This window comes from Lactuca virosa, chromosome 4 (assembly GCF_052849685.1).
Source record: "Lactuca virosa cultivar CGN04683 chromosome 4, Lactuca_virosa_CGN04683_v6, whole genome shotgun sequence".
Taxonomy (NCBI): Eukaryota; Viridiplantae; Streptophyta; class Magnoliopsida; order Asterales; family Asteraceae; genus Lactuca; species Lactuca virosa.
The window spans coordinates 82,529,221-82,551,567 of record NC_136429.1 but is presented as its reverse complement, the minus strand read 5'-3'; the positions used below and the strand labels follow the sequence as shown (position 1 = coordinate 82,551,567).

The window sequence follows — 22,347 nt, the reverse complement described above, 5'->3', positions numbered from 1 at the left end:
GTTACTGTCATTTATTTTTCGGACAATCTGATTCAACATCAACGTACAAAACACGTAGAAATAGATATCCACTTCGTCAGAGAAAAAGTTGCTTGCGGTGATGTTCGAGTACTTTATGTGCCTTATCGGTACCAAATTGCAGACATCTTCACCAAAGGATTACATCGCCTTCTGTTTGATGGTTTTCGAGACAGTCTTAACATTCGAGGACCTCCTACTAAGACTGTGGGAGACTATTAGTCATTATCATTATTATCATATTTGTATTTATCTAGCTAGTTGTTATTATCTTGCACCCTACGTTAGGGTCATCAATTGTTGTATAAAGACATTAATGAGAGAGGCAACAAAGCCATTATTTATACTTTTATTTTTCCCTCATCTGTAAAGTTTCTTCATATTTATGGATAAGAGATGTATATAGTCTTTATAACTCCAATCACATTTAAGACCACAAGCTTCATTCATCAAAACTTGGTTAAAATTAAAAAGTACACATGCAAATGTAGATATCTATTTGAATTCATATGTAAAGTTCAAATGTTGATATTAATGATCATTTATATAAATATAATTTAGACTGATATTATGAATGTCTACAAGCTAAAATATTTAACAAAAAAAAGGCTTTATATACCGATATAGTTGTGAGATGTCTATTTTTAAAACATATAAATTTTGATATATCTGGTTTTTCCACCGTAAAAATAAAAACCTAACTTTGTAAGATGTAAAAAAAAAAAAAATCAAGTGTGATCATAAATTAAGGTTATGATTGACATTAGTTGATGGAACATTTATGTCTCGTGGGGAAACAAGAAAGAGGAATGAGAAAAGGCTACACATCTGCATTATTTAATTTAAATGACAAAACCGTCCAAAAACTTAATCACGTTAATTGGTTCATTGGTTCATGTTATTGTGGTCGGGTTCAGTGGTTGGTTGAAACCATATATTTATTAAGTTTAGAGGTTCAATGCTCGGTTTAAAGGGTTTTTTTTTACCATAGTTCGATTTGTGCATGCCTCTTTGCGCATGGGTAATGCAAATCTTCTTTGTATCATTCTAGTTTTATCCGAATAAACTAATATTAATTTTAAAAAATGTATTATATGTAATAAAACATATTAAATAATTAATAGTAAAGTCTTTTAACATTCTACTAGTTGAATACTTATTAATTTGTTGAAAAATCCTTATTTCAATCATTAAAAACTGACCAACAATTTTTTTTAAAAAAAATTACTATTACGTTGTTAAACAAACCAAAATATAAAATCGCACCCAATTTTAATCAACAAAGCCCCATCTTAGGTGGAAAAAGTGTTTTCCTCCCAACCACTAAACTCAGTGTTACATTAGTTTTTCTTTCTCTTCTCTCTTTCATCTTTTTCAATCCACAACACATGAAAATGTTATCATTATCAACTCACTCAATTAAAAACATACAAAGTACAAGTATTTATGCATGAAGAACAAGTTCAAAGCATGAAAGAGTAGATAGAGAATCTAGAGAGAGGGAGACAATGAATCGGGTTATGTAACCCACTATTCTTCCTTTGTGTGATGCCAACTTTCAGTAGGAGTGGTCATCTTGGAGGTACCCCTATACTTCCCCTAATTTCCTTCAAAGCGATTACCACTTCGTTCACCCTTATGTGGTTTGGTTTGCGGGCGGGTTATGCGACCACTTTACACTCCATTAACCCGAATCAATTAACCTAATAAACTGAAAAAAGCATCCAATTGAAGGTGTGGTGGGCCGTGGGCCCCACTAAACCCTATAACAATAATAACAAAAATAAAAGCCTAGTATTAAACTATTAATGGTAAACTAGTCAATTCACAATAATTTAATACAGTGTTAATGAGAATGCCAAAACCACGATCATAAAAAAAGATTTTACATAAGTATTAATTGTAGGATATAACCAAAGAAAATCATGTATAATCATATACATGGGTCATTTTTACAATTTGCACCATCTAAAACTAGATATAGTGTCCGTATTTAAAAATTCCATATTTTAGATCATTTTATTATTTTGAAATCGCAGCTAGCCAACTATTATATTATTTTGAATTAATTAGTTATAATAAAGAACCCATCTAATTAGTATCTTAGTTTATGGAAGAACAACGTCCATCCATCGGGTGTTTTCTTTGTCAAAGGATAATGATATATATGCACACTCAGAAAATTGTGTGTGGGTGTTATCATGGAAGGAGCTTGAGCGTGGGTTTCAGGTTTTTTAGTGGGTTTGAAAAAAAAAAGTTCAACGACAAAATGGACAATTCTATGGAAATAACATATTCTTTGGTTTGAAGAATATAGTGAATTTCAACACGTCACGTTGGTTGCTTTTAATGTAATGAGATTAAGAGTTTTTTTTTATTAGGTTTTATACTTTAACTATTTTAAACGGTAGTAAAGAGCAATAAAGCAGCCTTTAACAACACTCATATCAACTAACTTTTATAGTCGTAAGTTTTTCTACTAATGAAGTTGAATTCCAGTCTTTTTAGAAATTAGTATTGTTTATCAAGATTAATTGAAAAACAAAAACAATAATGTCGAGCAAATCCATTAAAGTTATACTAATACCGCACTGTTAAATCCATCATTAACATATGATACCATTGTGCTTTTTTATATAATAAACTATATTAATATCTTTATTAACCATTAACTTTTTCTAGATTGTCATGATGAATACAATTCAAACTTTCAAGGTGTACACATTAGGTGGAAAAATATGATATTGATTTCTTCAGTAAAAGAAACTTCTTGTGGAAAAAAATATGACATTGGTCAAAACTACCTTGTAGAAAAATGAATATATAAAACAGGAGAAAATGATAACTCAAGTATAAATTAGGGGACACAAACCACCATTTAAAGAAACATTGTAAAACAAATAACCTGTTCTTCATCAATCTTTTTACTTTTCTGTCTAGCTCTACCAATGATCATTACACTCTCTTATGTACAAGATTTTGCTTTTGCTTATTCTTCTTTGGAGGAAGCCATGAAGAAGCCAAGGAGTTGTTGATGGTTTGAAGGTTTGCTTTCCATATAAGAAAAGCATTGGCTGCTCTCCTTAAGAAGCTTCTCAAATGGAAAGCAAGTCTTCAAATCTCTGAAAACTCCTTTGGTTTCTTCATGCCTTCCCGTCCCTATGAATTCTAGTACATCGTCCTCATGCACTTCTTGGCCATGAGTAGTTTGCAATGCTGATGAGAGCATTCAGAAGTTGAACCTCACGTTGTCTGGATTAAATGGTATGCTTCACTGATTTTCTTTTTCTTTGCTACACAATCGTATGACTCATGTCCAAACTTGTATATCTTGATTTTTCAGCATATAAGTTTTCAATTTTTTTCATCATTGGGTGATTTGACATCTTTGAATGTACTTTATTTGACATCTTGACTTCGTGAAGAAGATTTTCAACCTTCTGGGTTTTATGATTGAGTTCTTCTGTTAGTCTGAGGGCTTCTTTCTCAACTAATTTTGGTTGCTCAGCTATTTCTTGAACAAGGCTCAGGACTTCTCTTTTTGTGAGTGGTTTAGATTGATGGATCTCAGTTGAGATTTGTTGAAAGCTTTTTCTGGTTTCACTCTGAGTTTTTCTTAATAACTCTTCACAGGATTCAAGCTTCTCTTGACAACTTTGGACTTTTGACTCAAGATCTTTTTGTTTTTCAGAAATACTTTTAAAATTCTTAAGTGCTACTTTAGAAAAGAGATTTAAACGATTATAAATACAAGCTAAATTATTGGCTAAATCGGTAGTTGTAGGTTTAGAACTATTTTCTTTAAAAAATGATATACTCAGGATCCACAGTTCGTGAATTATCGTACCAATTTTGTATCAGAGCTTTGAATCAAAACGTTCTTAGCTCTGTGGAAGGCTAAACTCCTAAGGTATATTCAGGAAAAACAATAAAGGTATTATTTTATCAATTTCTTGTATTTCTACGGTAACATTTCTGTTAAAAACTTCATAAAAACCCTTGTTTTTAGATAAAAGACAGCGCAATTGCTTCTATTAAAAAGTACCGAAAGAGTCGGTAAGTGTATGAAGTTATTCGTTTGGTGAGTCTTAAAACAAGTTTGTAAATATAAACCTTTGAAGATGACGTTTAAACAAGGGCCATTATTTTATTTGTTACATGTGGCTGACAATCTTGATAATTATAAAGATACTTTTAACAAGTGGTGGGGACTTCTTGAGGATTTGTGAACATCCAAACAACTCATCTTTTGAAAACCCGTGATATGTGAAATAATTTCACATACGGACCCTTCTAGCTTTTGGATAAAGGTATGGATCCATGGGACGATTCCATTTTATCGTTTTTAGACAATAATCATCCCACCCGGGGTCCACAATAAAAATTGAATCGTCATTACTGATGTCACTATCTTCTAGAAATCTTTTGCTGTTGTAGCGGCATTTGTTTACTTTTTGGTTATTGTCTTGGACTTCTGATGTGAAATTTATCTACTCTTAAATTTATAAGGTTGAAATTACTGATACTAGAATTTACTATCGACTTAGGCAAGTGTACCTAATTGAATTTGTAATATAGCAATGGTAAGAACGGATGTCGAACACTTGGGGAAACGAGTATGATTTAATATTAGACTATTTGTCGCTAATTAACTTAAAAGATAAGTAACTTGGGGGAATTTCTAGTAACAAGACAATAATGAGAATTTTAACAATTAAAGTGTAGAATAAATATAGAACAAGAATTGGTTTTTAAGAATCAAGAATGATAAGGATGCTTTCACTTAGATTTAATTCCACCTTTTAGTAATGAGTGATTTATATTAAGTGCAATGGATATTATTAGTTATTTACCGATTTCTAAAATTGGTTAAAAATCATGATCTAAATTTTTTACCGTTTTGATAATAAAATTAATTAAAAACAATTGTCATGCAATTAACAATTTTATTAACAATAATTAATTCGTATCATGCAAACATTTGATCAAACTATTCATTTTAGTGGTAGTAAAACAAATAGGAATCGTAAGTTGGTCGTACGATATAAAATATACATGTTAAATTTTTAGTATTTTATTTTGCCCAATTCCTAGAATATTGTCCTTTACTAGTCATAAATATCAATGGTTATGAAAAATTTATGATTCAAGATAATATAATTAAAGTGATCTTTTAAAAATATTAACTTAGTTATGGGAAAATTAATTACAAAAACTTAACATATACAAATAAATGATCAAATATGCATGATAAAATAAATAACAATTAATATCCGAATAATATAAATCAAATCATATTTTCAAGGTTTCATTATCCAAGTGAAAGCAAAGAGAATTTAGCTCATAATTAAGGTTACAACATACATAGAAAACATATTGAGAATGTTAAACATGTCGATAAAACAAACCCGATGTAGTCCCTAATGCCACTGCAATCTTCAATTCCTTAGCTTTTTGACTCTTGAATCCCCAATTGTGGTTCAAAGGTTGGATGGAATTTGGTATAGTGGTGATATGGTAAGAAATTGTATGGAGAAATTTGTGTATCAAAGTGTATGATGGATCTTTTGTGGTGAAAAATGGTGGTATTTATAGTAAAAATTTGGAAAATTAAATACCAAAAAGAAATAAATTGAGATTGGATCTAATGAAAAAGAATTCAAAAGAAATAAAAAGATGGGAATAAATGGTTGGAAAGTTTAAAGGTGGTGAATTATTGAGTATTGGTTGGAAAGAAATGGGTTTAAAATAGGAAAAAGTGGGAAAAATTGGTTAAAAAACGTAAAGGAAATGAATTGGCAAATCTGGTAACCAAAACGACGTCGTTTAGAAGGATGAACAGTGCGAATCGGATTTTGGGTCGAAACCGGGTCAAGGCGCGGACCTTGATGTGAGACGAAACGGATCGGAGTTCGGGTCGGATCGGGCACGGATCTGGGCGTGGATCGGATCAGGTGACGTCACGGATGACGTCACATGCTAAAAAAAACGCGGATCTAAACCGGTTCGGATCTCTGGGTCGGGTCGGTAACATCGGATCTTTCTGTGAGGGAAAATAGAAGCGGGGCGGAGCGGTTCGCGGGTCGGATCGGGTACCGGATTGAGGTGGACGGATCAGGCCTTGTTTTTGTTGGGCTCCGGGTTTTAGGCTAAATCCTGATTTTTGGGCTCTTTTTCTTTTCCTTTTTATTTTTCTATTTTTTTACAAATTAAATTAAATTAAATTAATTTAATTAATATAAATTATTTAGAAATTAAATAATTAATTCCCAATAATTTATTTTAATTAAACCTCATTAATTAATTTAAATTCTTTTTATATTTATATTTTTATTTTTTACAAATTAAATTAAATTAAATTAATTTAATTAATATAAATTATTTAGAAATTAAATAAATAATTCCCAATAATTTATTTTAATTAAACCTCATTAATTAATTTAAATTTCTTTTTATATTTTTATTTTGTTTTCTCGTCTTTCCAACGCGGCTATCTTTGAATTCTTTGACTTTTTGATCTCGATTTTCTTCGTGTAATTTCTTTCACTTCTTTTTGCGGATTTTTGCACGTTTTCTTCTCCTTTTTCCTCAGAAATGCTTTTTAGCTGTAAAATGGAAATTCAAACTTTATAAGTACCTTTTATCTTAAATCATACCAAAATATAGCTAAAAATACATAAATATCGCTCGAAATATATGTATAATTATTGCGATATCAAAATACCCCACACTTGAACTTTGCTTGTCCTCAAGCAAAACTAACTTTAGCATGTCATCATATCAAAACCTTCATCGCCAACATTGTTTAAGACAATCCAACTTGAACCCAGCCATTACATCGAAACCTCAATGCATACATTTGTGTCTAATGATTCTTAAAACTTCCCCAATCCTAAATACTCACAATCTTCATAAACACTTGCCCACTTCTTTTGAACAACATTCATTTTATGCATCCCTCCGAATATATCCTCAGAAATCTTTCTTAACCTCAAAGTATTTTTACTAAGTCCCCAAGCATACATATGGAAAAATAACCTAGAAATAAAAATTACAATAACTAATAACTTGGCAAATTGCCTTTATTCTAGAGTCTTCATTGATTTTTGGAATTTTTCTTCATGATATTTCTTGATCTTCATAGCTTTGTAGACTTTTTTTTTTTTTTTTTTTTTCTTTCTTTTTTTTTTTTTTTTTTTTTAACTAAAAATCCTAAAAAAAAAACATATGCTTAAGCAAGGGAACTTAACTTCAACCATTATTGGTTAGAGATATTAGTCTATAGTGCAATGACTACATAAGCTTTCCTGGATATATTTATGGTACACGATGCTAAACATATTATGGACCTCAAACTAAGCAAGGTTGTGTTTTTGTTCCATGATTTCACTAGGATAGGGAAAACACAAATGTACTATAACATACTATTGGTTCAATTAAACATTTGAGTTCGCATTGGATCATCCCACACAACGTTAGTAAATTGGTTTCCTTATTCGACCCCCTACCCCACACTTAAATCATACAATGTCCCCATTGTATGCAAAAGTAAAGAACATAAAGGTAAAAAAGGGAGAAAAAGGAACAGACTCCCCTGGGGTATTGTAGTGGCGAGGTCGAAATTCTGATCTGCGTGGGACAAGTGTTTGGTACACTTTTCTGTTTGTGTTGTTGAAGTGCATGTAACTCATTTCTTTTTGAACCAGCTGGATATTTAGGAAAAAGTGGCATCTGAGTCTTTTTTCGCACAATTTCTCTGAACAGGTGCATTTACGTGTCGCGTATAATATTTGAACACGTCGCGTAATGCAATTATTGGGATCCTCTACGCGTTTCTTGAATTTAACGTTGTGTATACTGGCCAAGTACACATTGCGTTATTAGAACAATTACTTCTTTTCGCTGAGTGAATTTGATTTGACTTGTGTCGGCCGAACACTTGCTTTATCCTTCGAATAAAACTCTCCCGTTGGTCAGTATCAGCTTCAATTCTTCATCCTGTTCTTTGTGGGGAATCACCCCACACTTATGTGATGCCACTTCTCCTATTGTAATTTGCATTTCAGAAATTTACTTTACACCATTCTGACCATCACCTGTTTCTAAGCTGAAAAGTAACTTTCACAGAAAAATAAAACCATTAAAAAGCACTTTTATTGAAAACACAAACTAAAAAGAAAATTCACACCAAACATACAGAAAATAAACACACCAAATTTAAAAATCAAAACAAACATCAGGTTGCCTCCCGCAAGCGCTTCTTTTTAACTGAGTCATGAGCCAGACTCTACCCCTCACTTAATTGTTTTCAGTGAGTTGGAGGGGTATATCCTCTTTCTCTTCTTCTTCTAACATTCCTTCCTGGTAATGCTTCACTCGATGTCCATTTACCTTAAAGCTTTCTCCATCTTTTCCAATTAGTTCGATTGCACCATGTGAAAAGACTTCTTTTATTGTGAATGGACCGTACCAACGCGTCTTCAGTTTACCTGGAAAAAGTTTCAACCTGGAATTGAATAGCAATACTTTTTCTCCAGGGGTAAACTTTTTGTCTCTGCTTAATCTTTTATCATGCCATTTCTTTGATTTCTCTTTGTAGATTTGAGAGTTTCCATAAGCTTCATCCCTTAATTCTTCCAGAGCATTCATCTGCATAAGACGGTTAGTTTTAATTTCCACAGGATCAAAGTTGCATGATTTCAATGCCCAAAATGCTTTATGTTCGATTTCGACTGGCAAATGACATGCTTTTCCAAAGACCATCCTATATGGTGTACTACCAATAGGTGTTTTGTATGCAGTTCGAAATGCCCACAGCGCATCATTAAGTTTATCTGCCCATTCCTTCTTGTTACTTCCCACTGATCGTTCCAGAATTCTTTTTAAAGCTCGATTTGTGACTTCAGTTTGCCCACTGGTTTGTGGATGATAGGCCGTTGCGATTCTATGGTGAACACCATATTTTTGCAAAACCTTTTCCAGTTGGGTATTGCAGAAGTGTGTACCCCTGTCACTGATCAGAGCTTTAGGGAAACCAAAACGTGAAAACAGATTCTTTAAAAACTTGACTACTACACGAGCATCGTTAGTGGGTAAAGCTTTCGCTTCAGCCCACTTTGATACGTAGTCAACAGCTACCAAAATATATTTGTTTCCTCGTGAGGAAGGAAATGGTCCCATAAAATCGATTCCCCAAACGTCAAAAATTTCACATACTTGGATGCTGTTTTGGGGCATCTCATTTCGGGAAGAGATGTTACCGGCCCTTTGACATGCATCACATTCTTTCACGAAGATGTGAGCATCTTTGAAAATCGTAGGCCAGTAAAATCCAGCATCAAAGATTTTTCTTGCTGTGTAATTAGCACCATGATGCCCCCCAGTCGGTCCAGCGTGACATCCTTTCATGATCTCACGACTTTCTTTTCCGAATACGCATCTCCTTACTACATTATCCGCGCAACTTCGGAATAAGTAAGGGTCATCCCAATAATAGTGCTTGAGGTCCGAAAAAAATTTCTTCTTCTGTTGATGTGTCATTCCTTTAAAAAGAAATCCTGCAGCCAAGTAGTTTACAATGTCTGCATACCAAGGTACCTCTTCACCTATCATCATCAAGGATTCATCTGGAAATTTGTCATTTATTTCAGACTCCTTGAGTTCTTCGATGTTGGGATTCTCTAATCTGGACAAATGATCAGCAGCCACATTTTCCATGTCTTTCTTGTCTTTAATCTCGATGTCAAATTCTTGGAGTAACATGATCCAACGAATTAATCGTTGCTTAGAGTCTTCTTTCCTGAATAAATACTTCAAGGCTGCATGATCAGTAAAGACAATAGTTTTTGACAAGATCAAGTAAGAGCGAAATTTCTCAAAAGCATAAACCACAGCAAGCAATTCTTTTTCAGTTGTGGTGTAATTTGCTTGAGCGGGGTTTAACGTCTTGCTGGCATAGTAGATTGGCTGAAAATGTTTCTCAATTCTTTATCCCATAACTGCTCCCACTGCAAAATCACTAGCATCACACATTAATTCAAATGGCAAATTCCAATTTGGAGCGACCATTATCGGGGCTGTTGTTAATTTTTCTTTTAAATTGTTGAAAGCATTTAAACAATCTGAAGAAAAATTAAACTTTGCTTCCTTTAACAGAAGTTGAGTCAAAGGGCGCGTGATTTTTTGAAAAATCTTTTATGAACCTTCTGTAAAATCCTGCATGACCTAGAAAACTTCTGACCCCTTTGACGTTGGTTGGAGGTGGCAATTTTGATATTGTCTCTATTTTCGCTTTGTCCACCTCAATCCCCTCCTTGGAGATTTTATGCCCTAGTACAATGCCTTCTTGCACCATGAAATGACATTTCTCCTAGTTCAAAACCAGATTTGATTCTTCGCATCTAGCAAGCATTTTGTCTAGATTAGCTAAACATGCATCAAAGGAATCTCCAAACACTGAAAAATCATCCATAAACACTTCCATGAAGTTTTCCACCATGTCGTGGAAAATGGCTGTCATGCATCTTTGGAAGGTTGCAGGAGCATTGCAAAGTCCGAATGGCATTCGTCTGTATGCAAAAGTTCCGTATGGGCAAGTGAATGTTGTCTTTTCTTGATCTTCAGGAACGATAGGAATTTGAAAGTATCCTGAGAAACCATATAGGAAACAATAGTAAGCATTTCCAGAAAGACGTTCTAGCATCTGATCGATAAAAGGAAGGGGGAAATGGTCTTTGCGGGATGCATCATTTAACTTTCGATAATCGATGCACACTCGCCACCCTGTAACTGTTCTTGTTGGTATCAGCTCATTCTTTTCATTGATTATGATGGTCATTCCTCCCTTCTTTGGGACAATGTGAATGGGGCTTACCCATGGACTGTCTGAAATAGGGTAGATCATTCCCGAATCTAAGAGTTTTACGATCTCTTTTCTCACAACTTCTTGCATTTTCGGGTTCAATCACCTTTGTGGTTGGACTGCTGGTTTTGATCCTTCTTCCATCAAAATTTTGTGAGAACAATAGGATGGATTTATTCCTTTGATATCAGAAATATTCCATGCTATAGCTTGCTTTCTCTTTTTCAAAACTTCAATCAACCTCTCTTTTTCATGCGGTGAGAGATTTGCAGCGATGATCACAGGGAATTGCTCATTATTTCCTAGGTATGCGTACTCCAAATGATCAGGTAAAACTTTCAACTCACTTTTGACATCGGAGTCAAAAGGTGTTTCTTTGTGGTGTGCTTCCTCTTTTTCTGATTTACTATCCGTGTAGTCTTCTTTTTGATTAATCTCCTCCAGCAGCTTTTCCAGTTCTTCCAGATCTTTTTTAGCATCAAACGTATCTTCTCCAAGTTGCATCATGCTTTCAATGTCTTTATCTTTTACTTCCAATATCTCATTTTCCAACAAGTTATCAAAAACATCAGCAAAGAAAACTTCATCATCACTCACCTTGGAGTGCTTCATTGCTCTATCAAGACCGAAGGTGATAGCATCAGTTCCGACTCTTAGTGTCAACTTTGATCCATGAATGTCAACTAATGCTCTTGCAGTGCTTAAGAATGGTCTTCCCAAAATAATAGGAACTTCATTGTCTTCTTCCATATCAAGCACTACAAAATCTGCAGGAAATACGAACTTGTCAACTTTCACCAGTAAGTCCTCCACTATCCCTTTTGGATACGTCACTGATTTGTTTGCCAGATGGATTGCCATTCGAATTGGTTTTGGTTCAGGTAAATCAAGTTTCTTGTAAAACGAATATGGCATAAGATTTATACTTGCTCCTGAATCAGCCAGAGCATGGCTGAGACCCAAATTACCAAATTGGCACGGTAAAGTCAGACTTCCTGGATCTCTCATTTTCTGAGGAAGTTTGTTCAACATGGCTGCTGAACATTGTTCGTTTAATACTACACTTGAAGCTTCCTCCATTTTCTTTCGGTTAACAAGCAAATCTTTCAGAAATTTTGCATATTTGGGCATTTGAGCCATAGCTTCAATGAATGGGATGTTGATATGCAAGGATTTGATATGATCGATGAATTTGCGATAGTCCTCCTCCTCTTTTTCCTTCCTCAAGCGTTGAGGGAAAGGAATTGGTGGCCTATATGGTTTGACAACTGGAGTGGATGTAGTTGTCTCAACCGGAACTGGTTCTTTTTCCTTCTCTTGGGATTGTGAAATAGTAGAAGGTTCGTTAGTATGAACTGGAACTAACGGCTCAAGATTTTTTCCAGTTCGAGTTGTTATTGCTTTGACATGAGCAGTCGGATTTGTCTCAGTGTTACTTGGTAATGTTCCAGGAAATCGCTCTTGTAGTACTCTCGAAATTTGCCCGACTTGGTTTTCGATGTTCAACATCGAAGCTTGCTGATTTCTTAGAGCAGTTTCAGTTGTTGATCCGATTCTTTTCACCAACTCTTCTGTATCTCGATGTCTTTTATCAGATGCTTCTGCAAATCTGGCCATCATTTCTTCGAAAGTTGGCTTCTTTTCTTGCACAATTTGCTCCAATGGTGGGTTTTTTTGGTAGAAACCTTGACCGCTTTGTCTCCATTTCCCTTGCATCTCCATTTCCTTCTTGTATTCATCGAATGGTTTCCAGTTGTTCCGAGGCTTCCTTTCATCGTATCTATCTCCAGATGAGTAGCATACATCAACCTTTTGATTCCCATCTTGATCTAATGGACAATCTCTTTCAAGATGTGGTCCACTACAGTTGTCACAGCCGACTTGGATAGCATGAATTGTCTGATTGACCTTTTTCATGTCTCTTCCTAATGCATCCAATTTTGCATTTAATGCTGCCAAGCCATCTGAGCTCTCTCCTGTTGATCTTTTTCGGAAAGATGAATCTCGTGAAGAATGCCACTGATGTGAGTGTTGGGCGAGTTCCTCGATTATTGCTTTCCCGTCAGCTGGATTTTTCTTAGGAATGGGTCCTTGAGAGCCAACTAACTGACGGGTACAAACATCGATCCCGTTATAGAAAGTCTGCACGACCTGATGTGGATTTAGATCATGTTGTGGACAATTTTGCAGCATTTCTTTATAACGGTCCCAAGCATCATACAGTGTCTCATCTTCAAGCTGCTGAAAATTTTGAATTTTCATTTTCATCTTCGCAATTTTGCATGGTGGGCTAAATTGTTTTGTAAATTTTGATCTTAAACCTTCCCATGTGGTAATCGTAGGTTCAGATTTTATCCAACGTTTTGCAGCTCCTTGTAGTGTTATTGGAAACACTCTAAGCATGACTGCATCTTTGCTTACTCCAACAATGTTGAAGTAGTCAGCTATTTCGAGTACAGCTTCGACATGTTGGTTCGCATCTTCATCTTCTCTTCCGGCAAAAGGAGTTTCTCGTAGAAGGTGAAGAAATTGTCCTTTTAATTCGAAATTTGTTTGGGCTGGTATCGCTGGACGAATGACTCCATGATCATCTCCGTCTCTAGTACGGCTTGTATATTCCTCTAATGAAAGGAGGGCTAGATCGGTCATTGTTTGGTTTTCTCGGATTAGTTGATGAAACGTGCGTTCGGGCTCTTCTAAAGGTGGAACGAAAGTGAAATTTGAACTTCGGGTCATATATTAAGGAAATTCTATCTTTAAGCGAATTGATTATACTGCATAAATTATTTATCTAATTTTTTTGTGTAATACTTTGACTATCAAATAGAGAACAGACAGAGAGAGACAGCCGGGAGGCAGGATCATTTCGATGTATATTATAATTATAACTTTTCTGGAATCCAACAACCAAAGCCAACGTACCAATTCCAAACACCGTTCTGGTAAGTAGAATTACTCGTATTACACGCGAATTAAATAAGGTTATTAATGCAATATAAACATGGCTCTGATACCATATATATATTTTTTTAATTTTTTATTTTTTTATTTTTATTATTTTTTTTAAGTAAATTTAACAATCTATTATTAACTAAAGGAATTTAACAATCTACAATTATCTTACAACTAAGGAAATTTATGCAATACTAAATAAATATATTTTTTTTAGTAAATTTAACAATCTATAATTAACTAAAGGATTTTAACAATCTATAATTAACTAAGGGAATTTAACAATCTATAATTATCTTACAACTAAGGAAATTTATGCAACACTATATATATATATATATATATATATATATATATATATATATATATTTTAGTTAACTAACAAACAATAAGACTATAATTTTTTATTTTTTATATATATATATACATATATATATATATATATTTTTTTTTAAAAAAAAAAAATTTTATTAAAATTTTTTTATAGGTAAATTTAATTTTTTAAATCAATTTCGTCCTTTTTTTATTAATTTTTATTTAAATTTTTTTTTTATATATAAATAATATTTTTTTTAAATATATGTTAACTAACAAACAATAAGACTAAAAAAAAAATTTATATTTTTTTTTAAAATTTTTTTTTTATATATATATATTTTTAAATATATGTTAACTAACAAACAATAAGATTAAACCAAATAAAACCGTTTCCCCGGCAACGGCGCCAAAAACTTGATGTGTTAAATTCACTCTAGTCTTAAATTTATAAGGTTGAAATTACTGATACTAGAATTTACTATCGACTTAGGCAAGTGTACCTAATTGAATTTGTAATATAGCAATGGTAAGAACGGATGTCGAACACTTGGGGAAACGAGTATGATTTAATATTAGACTATTTGTCGCTAATTAACTTAAAAGATAAGTAACTTGGGGGAATTTCTAGTAACAAGACAATAATGAGAATTTTAACAATTAAAGTGTAGAATAAATATAGAACAAGAATTGGTTTTTAAGAATCAAGAATGATAAGGATGCTTTCACTTAGATTTAATTCCACCTTTTAGTAATGAGTGATTTATATTAAGTGCAATGGATATTATTAGTTATTTACCGATTTCTAAAATTGGTTAAAAATCATGATCTAAATTTTTTACCGTTTTGATAATAAAATTAATTAAAAACAATTATCATGCAATTAACAATTTTATTAACAATAATTAATTCGTATCATGCAAACATTTGATCAAACTATTCATTTTAGTGGTAGTAAAACAAATAGGAATCGTAAGTTGGTCGTACGATATAAAATATACATGTTAAATTTTTAGTATTTTATTTTGCCCAATTCCTAGAATATTGTCCTTTACTAGTCATAAATATCAATGGTTATGAAAAATTTATGATTCAAGATAATATAATTAAAGTGATCTTTTAAAAATATTAACTTAGTTATGGGAAAATTAATTACAAAAACTTAACATATACAAATAAATGATCAAATATGCATGATAAAATAAATAACAATTAATATCCGAATAATATAAATCAAATCATATTTTCAAGGTTTCATTATCCAAGTGAAAGCAAAGAGAATTTAGCTCATAATTAAGGTTACAACATACATAGAAAACATATTGAGAATGTTAAACATGTCGATAAAACAAACCCGATGTAGTCCCTAATGCCACTGCAATCTTCAATTCCTTAGCTTTTTGACTCTTGAATCCCCAATTGTGGTTCAAAGGTTGGATGGAATTTGGTATAGTGGTGATATGGTAAGAAATTGTATGGAGAAATTTGTGTATCAAAGTGTATGATGGATCTTTTGTGGTGAAAAATGGTGGTATTTATAGTAAAAATTTGGAAAATTAAATACCAAAAAGAAATAAATTGAGATTGGATCTAATGAAAAAGAATTCAAAAGAAATAAAAAGATGGGAATAAATGGTTGGAAAGTTTAAAGGTGGTGAATTATTGAGTATTGGTTGGAAAGAAATGGGTTTAAAATAGGAAAAAGTGGGAAAAATTGGTTAAAAAACGTAAAGGAAATGAATTGGCAAATCTGGTAACCAAAACGACGTCGTTTAGAAGGATGAACAGTGCGAATCGGATTTTGGGTCGAAACCGGGTCAAGGCGCGGACCTTGATGTGAGACGAAACGGATCGGAGTTCGGGTCGGATCGGGCACGGATCTGGGCGTGGATCGGATCAGGTGACGTCACGGATGACGTCACATGCTAAAAAAAACGCGGATCTAAACCGGTTCGGATCTCTGGGTCGGGTCGGTAACATCGGATCTTTCTGTGAGGGAAAATAGAAGCGGGGCGGAGCGGTTCGCGGGTCGGATCGGGTACCGGATTGAGGTGGACGGATCAGGCCTTGTTTTTGTTGGGCTCCGGGTTTTAGGCTAAATCCTGATTTTTGGGCTCTTTTTCTTTTCCTTTTTATTTTTCTATTTTTTTACAAATTAAATTAAATTAAATTAATTTAATTAATATAAATTATTTAGAAATTAAATAATTAATTCCCAATAATTTATTTTAATTAAACCTCATTAATTAATTTAAATTCTTTTTATATTTATATTTTTATTTTTTACAAATTAAATTAAATTAAATTAATTTAATTAATATAAATTATTTAGAAATTAAATAAATAATTCCCAATAATTTATTTTAATTAAACCTCATTAATTAATTTAAATTTCTTTTTATATTTTTATTTTGTTTTCTCGTCTTTCCAACGCGGCTATCTTTGAATTCTTTGACTTTTTGATCTCGATTTTCTTCGTGTAATTTCTTTCACTTCTTTTTGCGGATTTTTGCACGTTTTCTTCTCCTTTTTCCTCAGAAATGCTTTTTAGCTGTAAAATGGAAATTCAAACTTTATAAGTACCTTTTATCTTAAATCATACCAAAATATAGCTAAAAATACATAAATATCGCTCGAAATATATGTATAATTATTGCGATATCAAAATACCCCACACTTGAACTTTGCTTGTCCTCAAGCAAAACTAACTTTAGCATGTCATCATATCAAAACCTTCATCGCCAACATTGTTTAAGACAATCCAACTTGAACCCAGCCATTACATCGAAACCTCAATGCATACATTTGTGTCTAATGATTCTTAAAACTTCCCCAATCCTAAATACTCACAATCTTCATAAACACTTGCCCACTTCTTTTGAACAACATTCATTTTATGCATCCCTCCGAATATATCCTCAGAAATCTTTCTTAACCTCAAAGTATTTTTACTAAGTCCCCAAGCATACATATGGAAAAATAACCTAGAAATAAAAATTACAATAACTAATAACTTGGCAAATTGCCTTTATTCTAGAGTCTTCATTGATTTTTGGAATTTTTCTTCATGATATTTCTTGATCTTCATAGCTTTGTAGACTTTTTTTTTTTTTTTTTTTTCTTTCTTTTTTTTTTTTTTTTTTTTTAACTAAAAATCCTAAAAAAAAAACATATGCTTAAGCAAGGGAACTTAACTTCAACCATTATTGGTTAGAGATATTAGTCTATAGTGCAATGACTACATAAGCTTTCCTGGATATATTTATGGTACACGATGCTAAACATATTATGGACCTCAAACTAAGCAAGGTTGTGTTTTTGTTCCATGATTTCACTAGGATAGGGAAAACACAAATGTACTATAACATACTATTGGTTCAATTAAACATTTGAGTTCGCATTGGATCATCCCACACAACGTTAGTAAATTGGTTTCCTTATTCGACCCCCTACCCCACACTTAAATCATACAATGTCCCCATTGTATGCAAAAGTAAAGAACATAAAGGTAAAAAAGGGAGAAAAAGGAACAGACTCCCCTGGGGTATTGTAGTGGCGAGGTCGAAATTCTGATCTGCGTGGGACAAGTGTTTGGTACACTTTTCTGTTTGTGTTGTTGAAGTGCATGTAACTCATTTCTTTTTGAACCAGCTGGATATTTAGGAAAAAGTGGCATCTGAGTCTTTTTTCGCACAATTTCTCTGAACAGGTGCATTTACGTGTCGCGTATAATATTTGAACACGTCGCGTAATGCAATTATTGGGATCCTCTACGCGTTTCTTGAATTTAACGTTGTGTATACTGGCCAAGTACACATTGCGTTATTAGAACAATTACTTCTTTTCGCTGAGTGAATTTGATTTGACTTGTGTCGGCCGAACACTTGCTTTATCCTTCGAATAAAACTCTCCCGTTGGTCAGTATCAGCTTCAATTCTTCATCCTGTTCTTTGTGGGGAATCACCCCACACTTATGTGATGCCACTTCTCCTATTGTAATTTGCATTTCAGAAATTTACTTTACACCATTCTGACCATCACCTGTTTCTAAGCTGAAAAGTAACTTTCACAGAAAAATAAAACCATTAAAAAGCACTTTTATTGAAAACACAAACTAAAAAGAAAATTCACACCAAACATACAGAAAATAAACACACCAAATTTAAAAATCAAAACAAACATCAGGTTGCCTCCCGCAAGCGCTTCTTTTTAACTGAGTCATGAGCCAGACTCTACCCCTCACTTAATTGTTTTCAGTGAGTTGGAGGGGTATATCCTCTTTCTCTTCTTCTTCTAACATTCCTTCCTGGTAATGCTTCACTCGATGTCCATTTACCTTAAAGCTTTCTCCATCTTTTCCAAATAAAACCGTTTCCCCGGCAACGGCGCCAAAAACTTGATGTGTTAAATTCACTCTAGTCTTAAATTTATAAGGTTGAAATTACTGATACTAGAATTTACTATCGACTTAGGCAAGTGTACCTAATTGAATTTGTAATATAGCAATGGTAAGAACGGATGTCGAACACTTGGGGAAACGAGTATGATTTAATATTAGACTATTTGTCGCTAATTAACTTAAAAGATAAGTAACTTGGGGGAATTTCTAGTAACAAGACAATAATGAGAATTTTAACAATTAAAGTGTAGAATAAATATAGAACAAGAATTGGTTTTTAAGAATCAAGAATGATAAGGATGCTTTCACTTAGATTTAATTCCACCTTTTAGTAATGAATGATTTATATTAAGTGCAATGGATATTATTAGTTATTTACCGATTTCTAAAATTGGTTAAAAATCATGATCTAAATTTTTTACCGTTTTGATAATAAAATTAATTAAAAACAATTGTCATGCAATTAACAATTTTATTAACAATAATTAATTCGTATCATGCAAACATTTGATCAAACTATTCATTTTAGTGGTAGTAAAACAAATAGGAATCGTAAGTTGGTCGTACGATATAAAATATACATGTTAAATTTTTAGTATTTTATTTTGCCCAATTCCTAGAATATTGTCCTTTACTAGTCATAAATATCAATGGTTATGAAAAATTTATGATTCAAGATAATATAATTAAAGTGATCTTTTAAAAATATTAACTTAGTTATGGGAAAATTAATTACAAAAACTTAACATATACAAATAAATGATCAAATATGCATGATAAAATAAATAACAATTAATATCCGAATAATATAAATCAAATCATATTTTCAAGGTTTCATTATCCAAGTGAAAGCAAAGAGAATTTAGCTCATAATTAAGGTTACAACATACATAGAAAACATATTGAGAATGTTAAACATGTCGATAAAACAAACCCGATGTAGTCCCTAATGCCACTGCAATCTTCAATTCCTTAGCTTTTTGACTCTTGAATCCCCAATTGTGGTTCAAAGGTTGGATGGAATTTGGTATAGTGGTGATATGGTAAGAAATTGTATGGAGAAATTTGTGTATCAAAGTGTATGATGGATCTTTTGTGGTGAAAAATGGTGGTATTTATAGTAAAAATTTGGAAAATTAAATACCAAAAAGAAATAAATTGAGATTGGATCTAATGAAAAAGAATTCAAAAGAAATAAAAAGATGGGAATAAATGGTTGGAAAGTTTAAAGGTGGTGAATTATTGAGTATTGGTTGGAAAGAAATGGGTTTAAAATAGGAAAAAGTGGGAAAAATTGGTTAAAAAACGTAAAGGAAATGAATTGGCAAATCTGGTAACCAAAACGACGTCGTTTAGAAGGATGAACAGTGCGAATCGGATTTTGGGTCGAAACCGGGTCAAGGCGCGGACCTTGATGTGAGACGAAACGGATCGGAGTTCGGGTCGGATCGGGCACGGATCTGGGCGTGGATCGGATCAGGTGACGTCACGGATGACGTCACATGCTAAAAAAAACGCGGATCTAAACCGGTTCGGATCTCTGGGTCGGGTCGGTAACATCGGATCTTTCTGTGAGGGAAAATGGAAGCGGGGCGGAGCGGTTCGCGGGTCGGATCGGGTACCGGATTGAGGTGGACGGATCAGGCCTTGTTTTTGTTGGGCTCCGGGTTTTGGGCTAAATCCTGATTTTTGGGCTCTTTTTCTTTTCCTTTTTATTTTTCTATTTTTTTACAAATTAAATTAAATTAAATTAATTTAATTAATATAAATTATTTAGAAATTAAATAATTAATTCCCAATAATTTATTTTAATTAAACCTCATTAATTAATTTAAATTCTTTTTATATTTATATTTTTATTTTTTACAAATTAAATTAAATTAAATTAATTTAATTAATATAAATTATTTAGAAATTAAATAAATAATTCCCAATAATTTATTTTAATTAAACCTCATTAATTAATTTAAATTTCTTTTTATATTTTTATTTTGTTTTCTCGTCTTTCCAACGCGGCTATCTTTGAATTCTTTGACTTTTTGATCTCGATTTTCTTCGTGTAATTTCTTTCACTTCTTTTTGCGGATTTTTGCACGTTTTCTTCTCCTTTTTCCTCAGAAATGCTTTTTAGCTGTAAAATGGAAATTCAAACTTTATAAGTACCTTTTATCTTAAATCATACCAAAATATAGCTAAAAATACATAAATATCGCTCGAAATATATGTATAATTATTGCGATATCAACTTCCATGGGCTTAGATATTATTGCGGCCCAATCGTTGTGCGAGGGATTCCAGTTCGATGAGGATTCTTCGGGCTTCTTTGTTTTGGATTCGAACATCTTCCTTTTGGTCAGACCAATGGTTGTCTCTTGTTGATTTTCCAAAGCAGACTTGAGCTTTACACTATATGATTGCTTGTAAATTTCGCATTGCTTTGATTGCTTCTTTTGCTGCTGATAATTCGATATCTTGGGCGACTGATCTCCATGCATCAGATTTATCCATTCTGATTGGGGTTTGATTGGCTCTAAGCTGGTATTGTCTGTACATTGCTCCTGGTTCTTCCAGTGTGAAGATTGTTTTAGTAAAGATTCTTGGGAGTGGTTGAAAGTCTTCATGATTTCTTCGCAAGTAATCTTCATATTCTTCTGAGAGGCAGAAGGGGATTGTAGAACTTCCTCCACTGAGTAAAGGGCTGCTGCTGCTAACCGTTTCATTTCTCCTGTGCATTCTGCAAAACAAAGGTTAACAAGTCTTGAGAGAGAATCAGCTAGTGTATTATGTTTCCCTTCTATATGCTCTATGTTAATCTTGACGCCTGTTCCTGTGACTGCATCTGCAAACTTTATCCACCTGACCCTTGAGGATTTGTTGCTATTAGCTTTGTTGTAAAAGCTAATAATGGCTTGGCAATCTGTCCTTAAAGTGATTTCTTGTTTATCAAGGTAGTAGATTTTTAGTTTCTCCAAAGTGTTAATGCAGGCATTGATTCCAGCATCAATTGTGGATTGGGTTGTTGAGAACTTGCCACTTGCATATGCACAAATCTTTTCTGAGCTTCTTGGTCCTTCCTTTTTGTTCTTCCATTTGACTATACCTCCCCATCCTTCCATACATCCGTCTGTTTCTAGGATGATATAAGCATCTTCAGGTGGTATCTCAAGGTCTGGGAGATTCTGAACTTGCATCTTGATCCTTTTGATTAACTCATAATCAGAAGGCTTCAATCTTTTGTCTCCATGAGCATTTGTTTTTTCGTAAAGTGGTCTTAATAGTATCCCAAGCTTTGGGATATGATTACGAGCATAGTTAAGGATTCCTAAGAATGACCTCAACCCCTTTTTTGTCTTCAATTCTTCTTCGTTGAAGTTGACAATCTTCTTTATGATATGCGGTTGCAACCTTATTGTTCCTTCTCCTACGACTACTCCCAGAAAATCTATTGTTGGGACTGTTATCTTCATCTTTGTTGGAGATAGGACAAAGATGAAGATAACAGTCCATGGAAGTTGATATCGCAAATATGTGAGGATAATGGCCTAGTCCTATCTCCAACAAAGATGAAGATAACAGTCCCAACAATAGATTTTCTGGGAGTAGTCGTAGGAGAAGGAACAATAAGGTTGCAACCGCATATCATAAAGAAGATTGTCAACTTCAACGAAGAAGAATTGAAGACAAAAAAGGGGTTGAGGTCATTCTTAGGAATCCTTAACTATGCTCGTAATCATATCCCAAAGCTTGGGATACTATTAAGACCACTTTACGAAAAAACAAATGCTCATGGAGACAAAAGATT

The 22,347-nt window shown here is 33.2% G+C and overlaps 1 protein-coding gene across 1 annotated transcript; it reads right to left on the bottom strand.

Moving 5' to 3' along the window:
- Positions 1–10,981: 10,981 nt before the first annotated feature.
- On the bottom strand, positions 10,982–13,528 carry LOC145104690 (uncharacterized). The gene has a single exon (XM_079041886.1). The coding sequence runs from the start codon at positions 13,526–13,528 to the stop codon at positions 10,982–10,984; it is 2,547 nt and encodes an 848-aa protein (XP_078898012.1).
- Between the last annotated feature and the right edge of the window lie 8,819 nt (positions 13,529–22,347).

What these genes read in the sequence shown, in the direction of transcription:
- LOC145104690 (XM_079041886.1), bottom strand. Translation starts at nt 13,528, where the DNA reads ATGACCGATCTAGCCCTCCTTTCATTAGAGGAATATACAAGCCGTACT.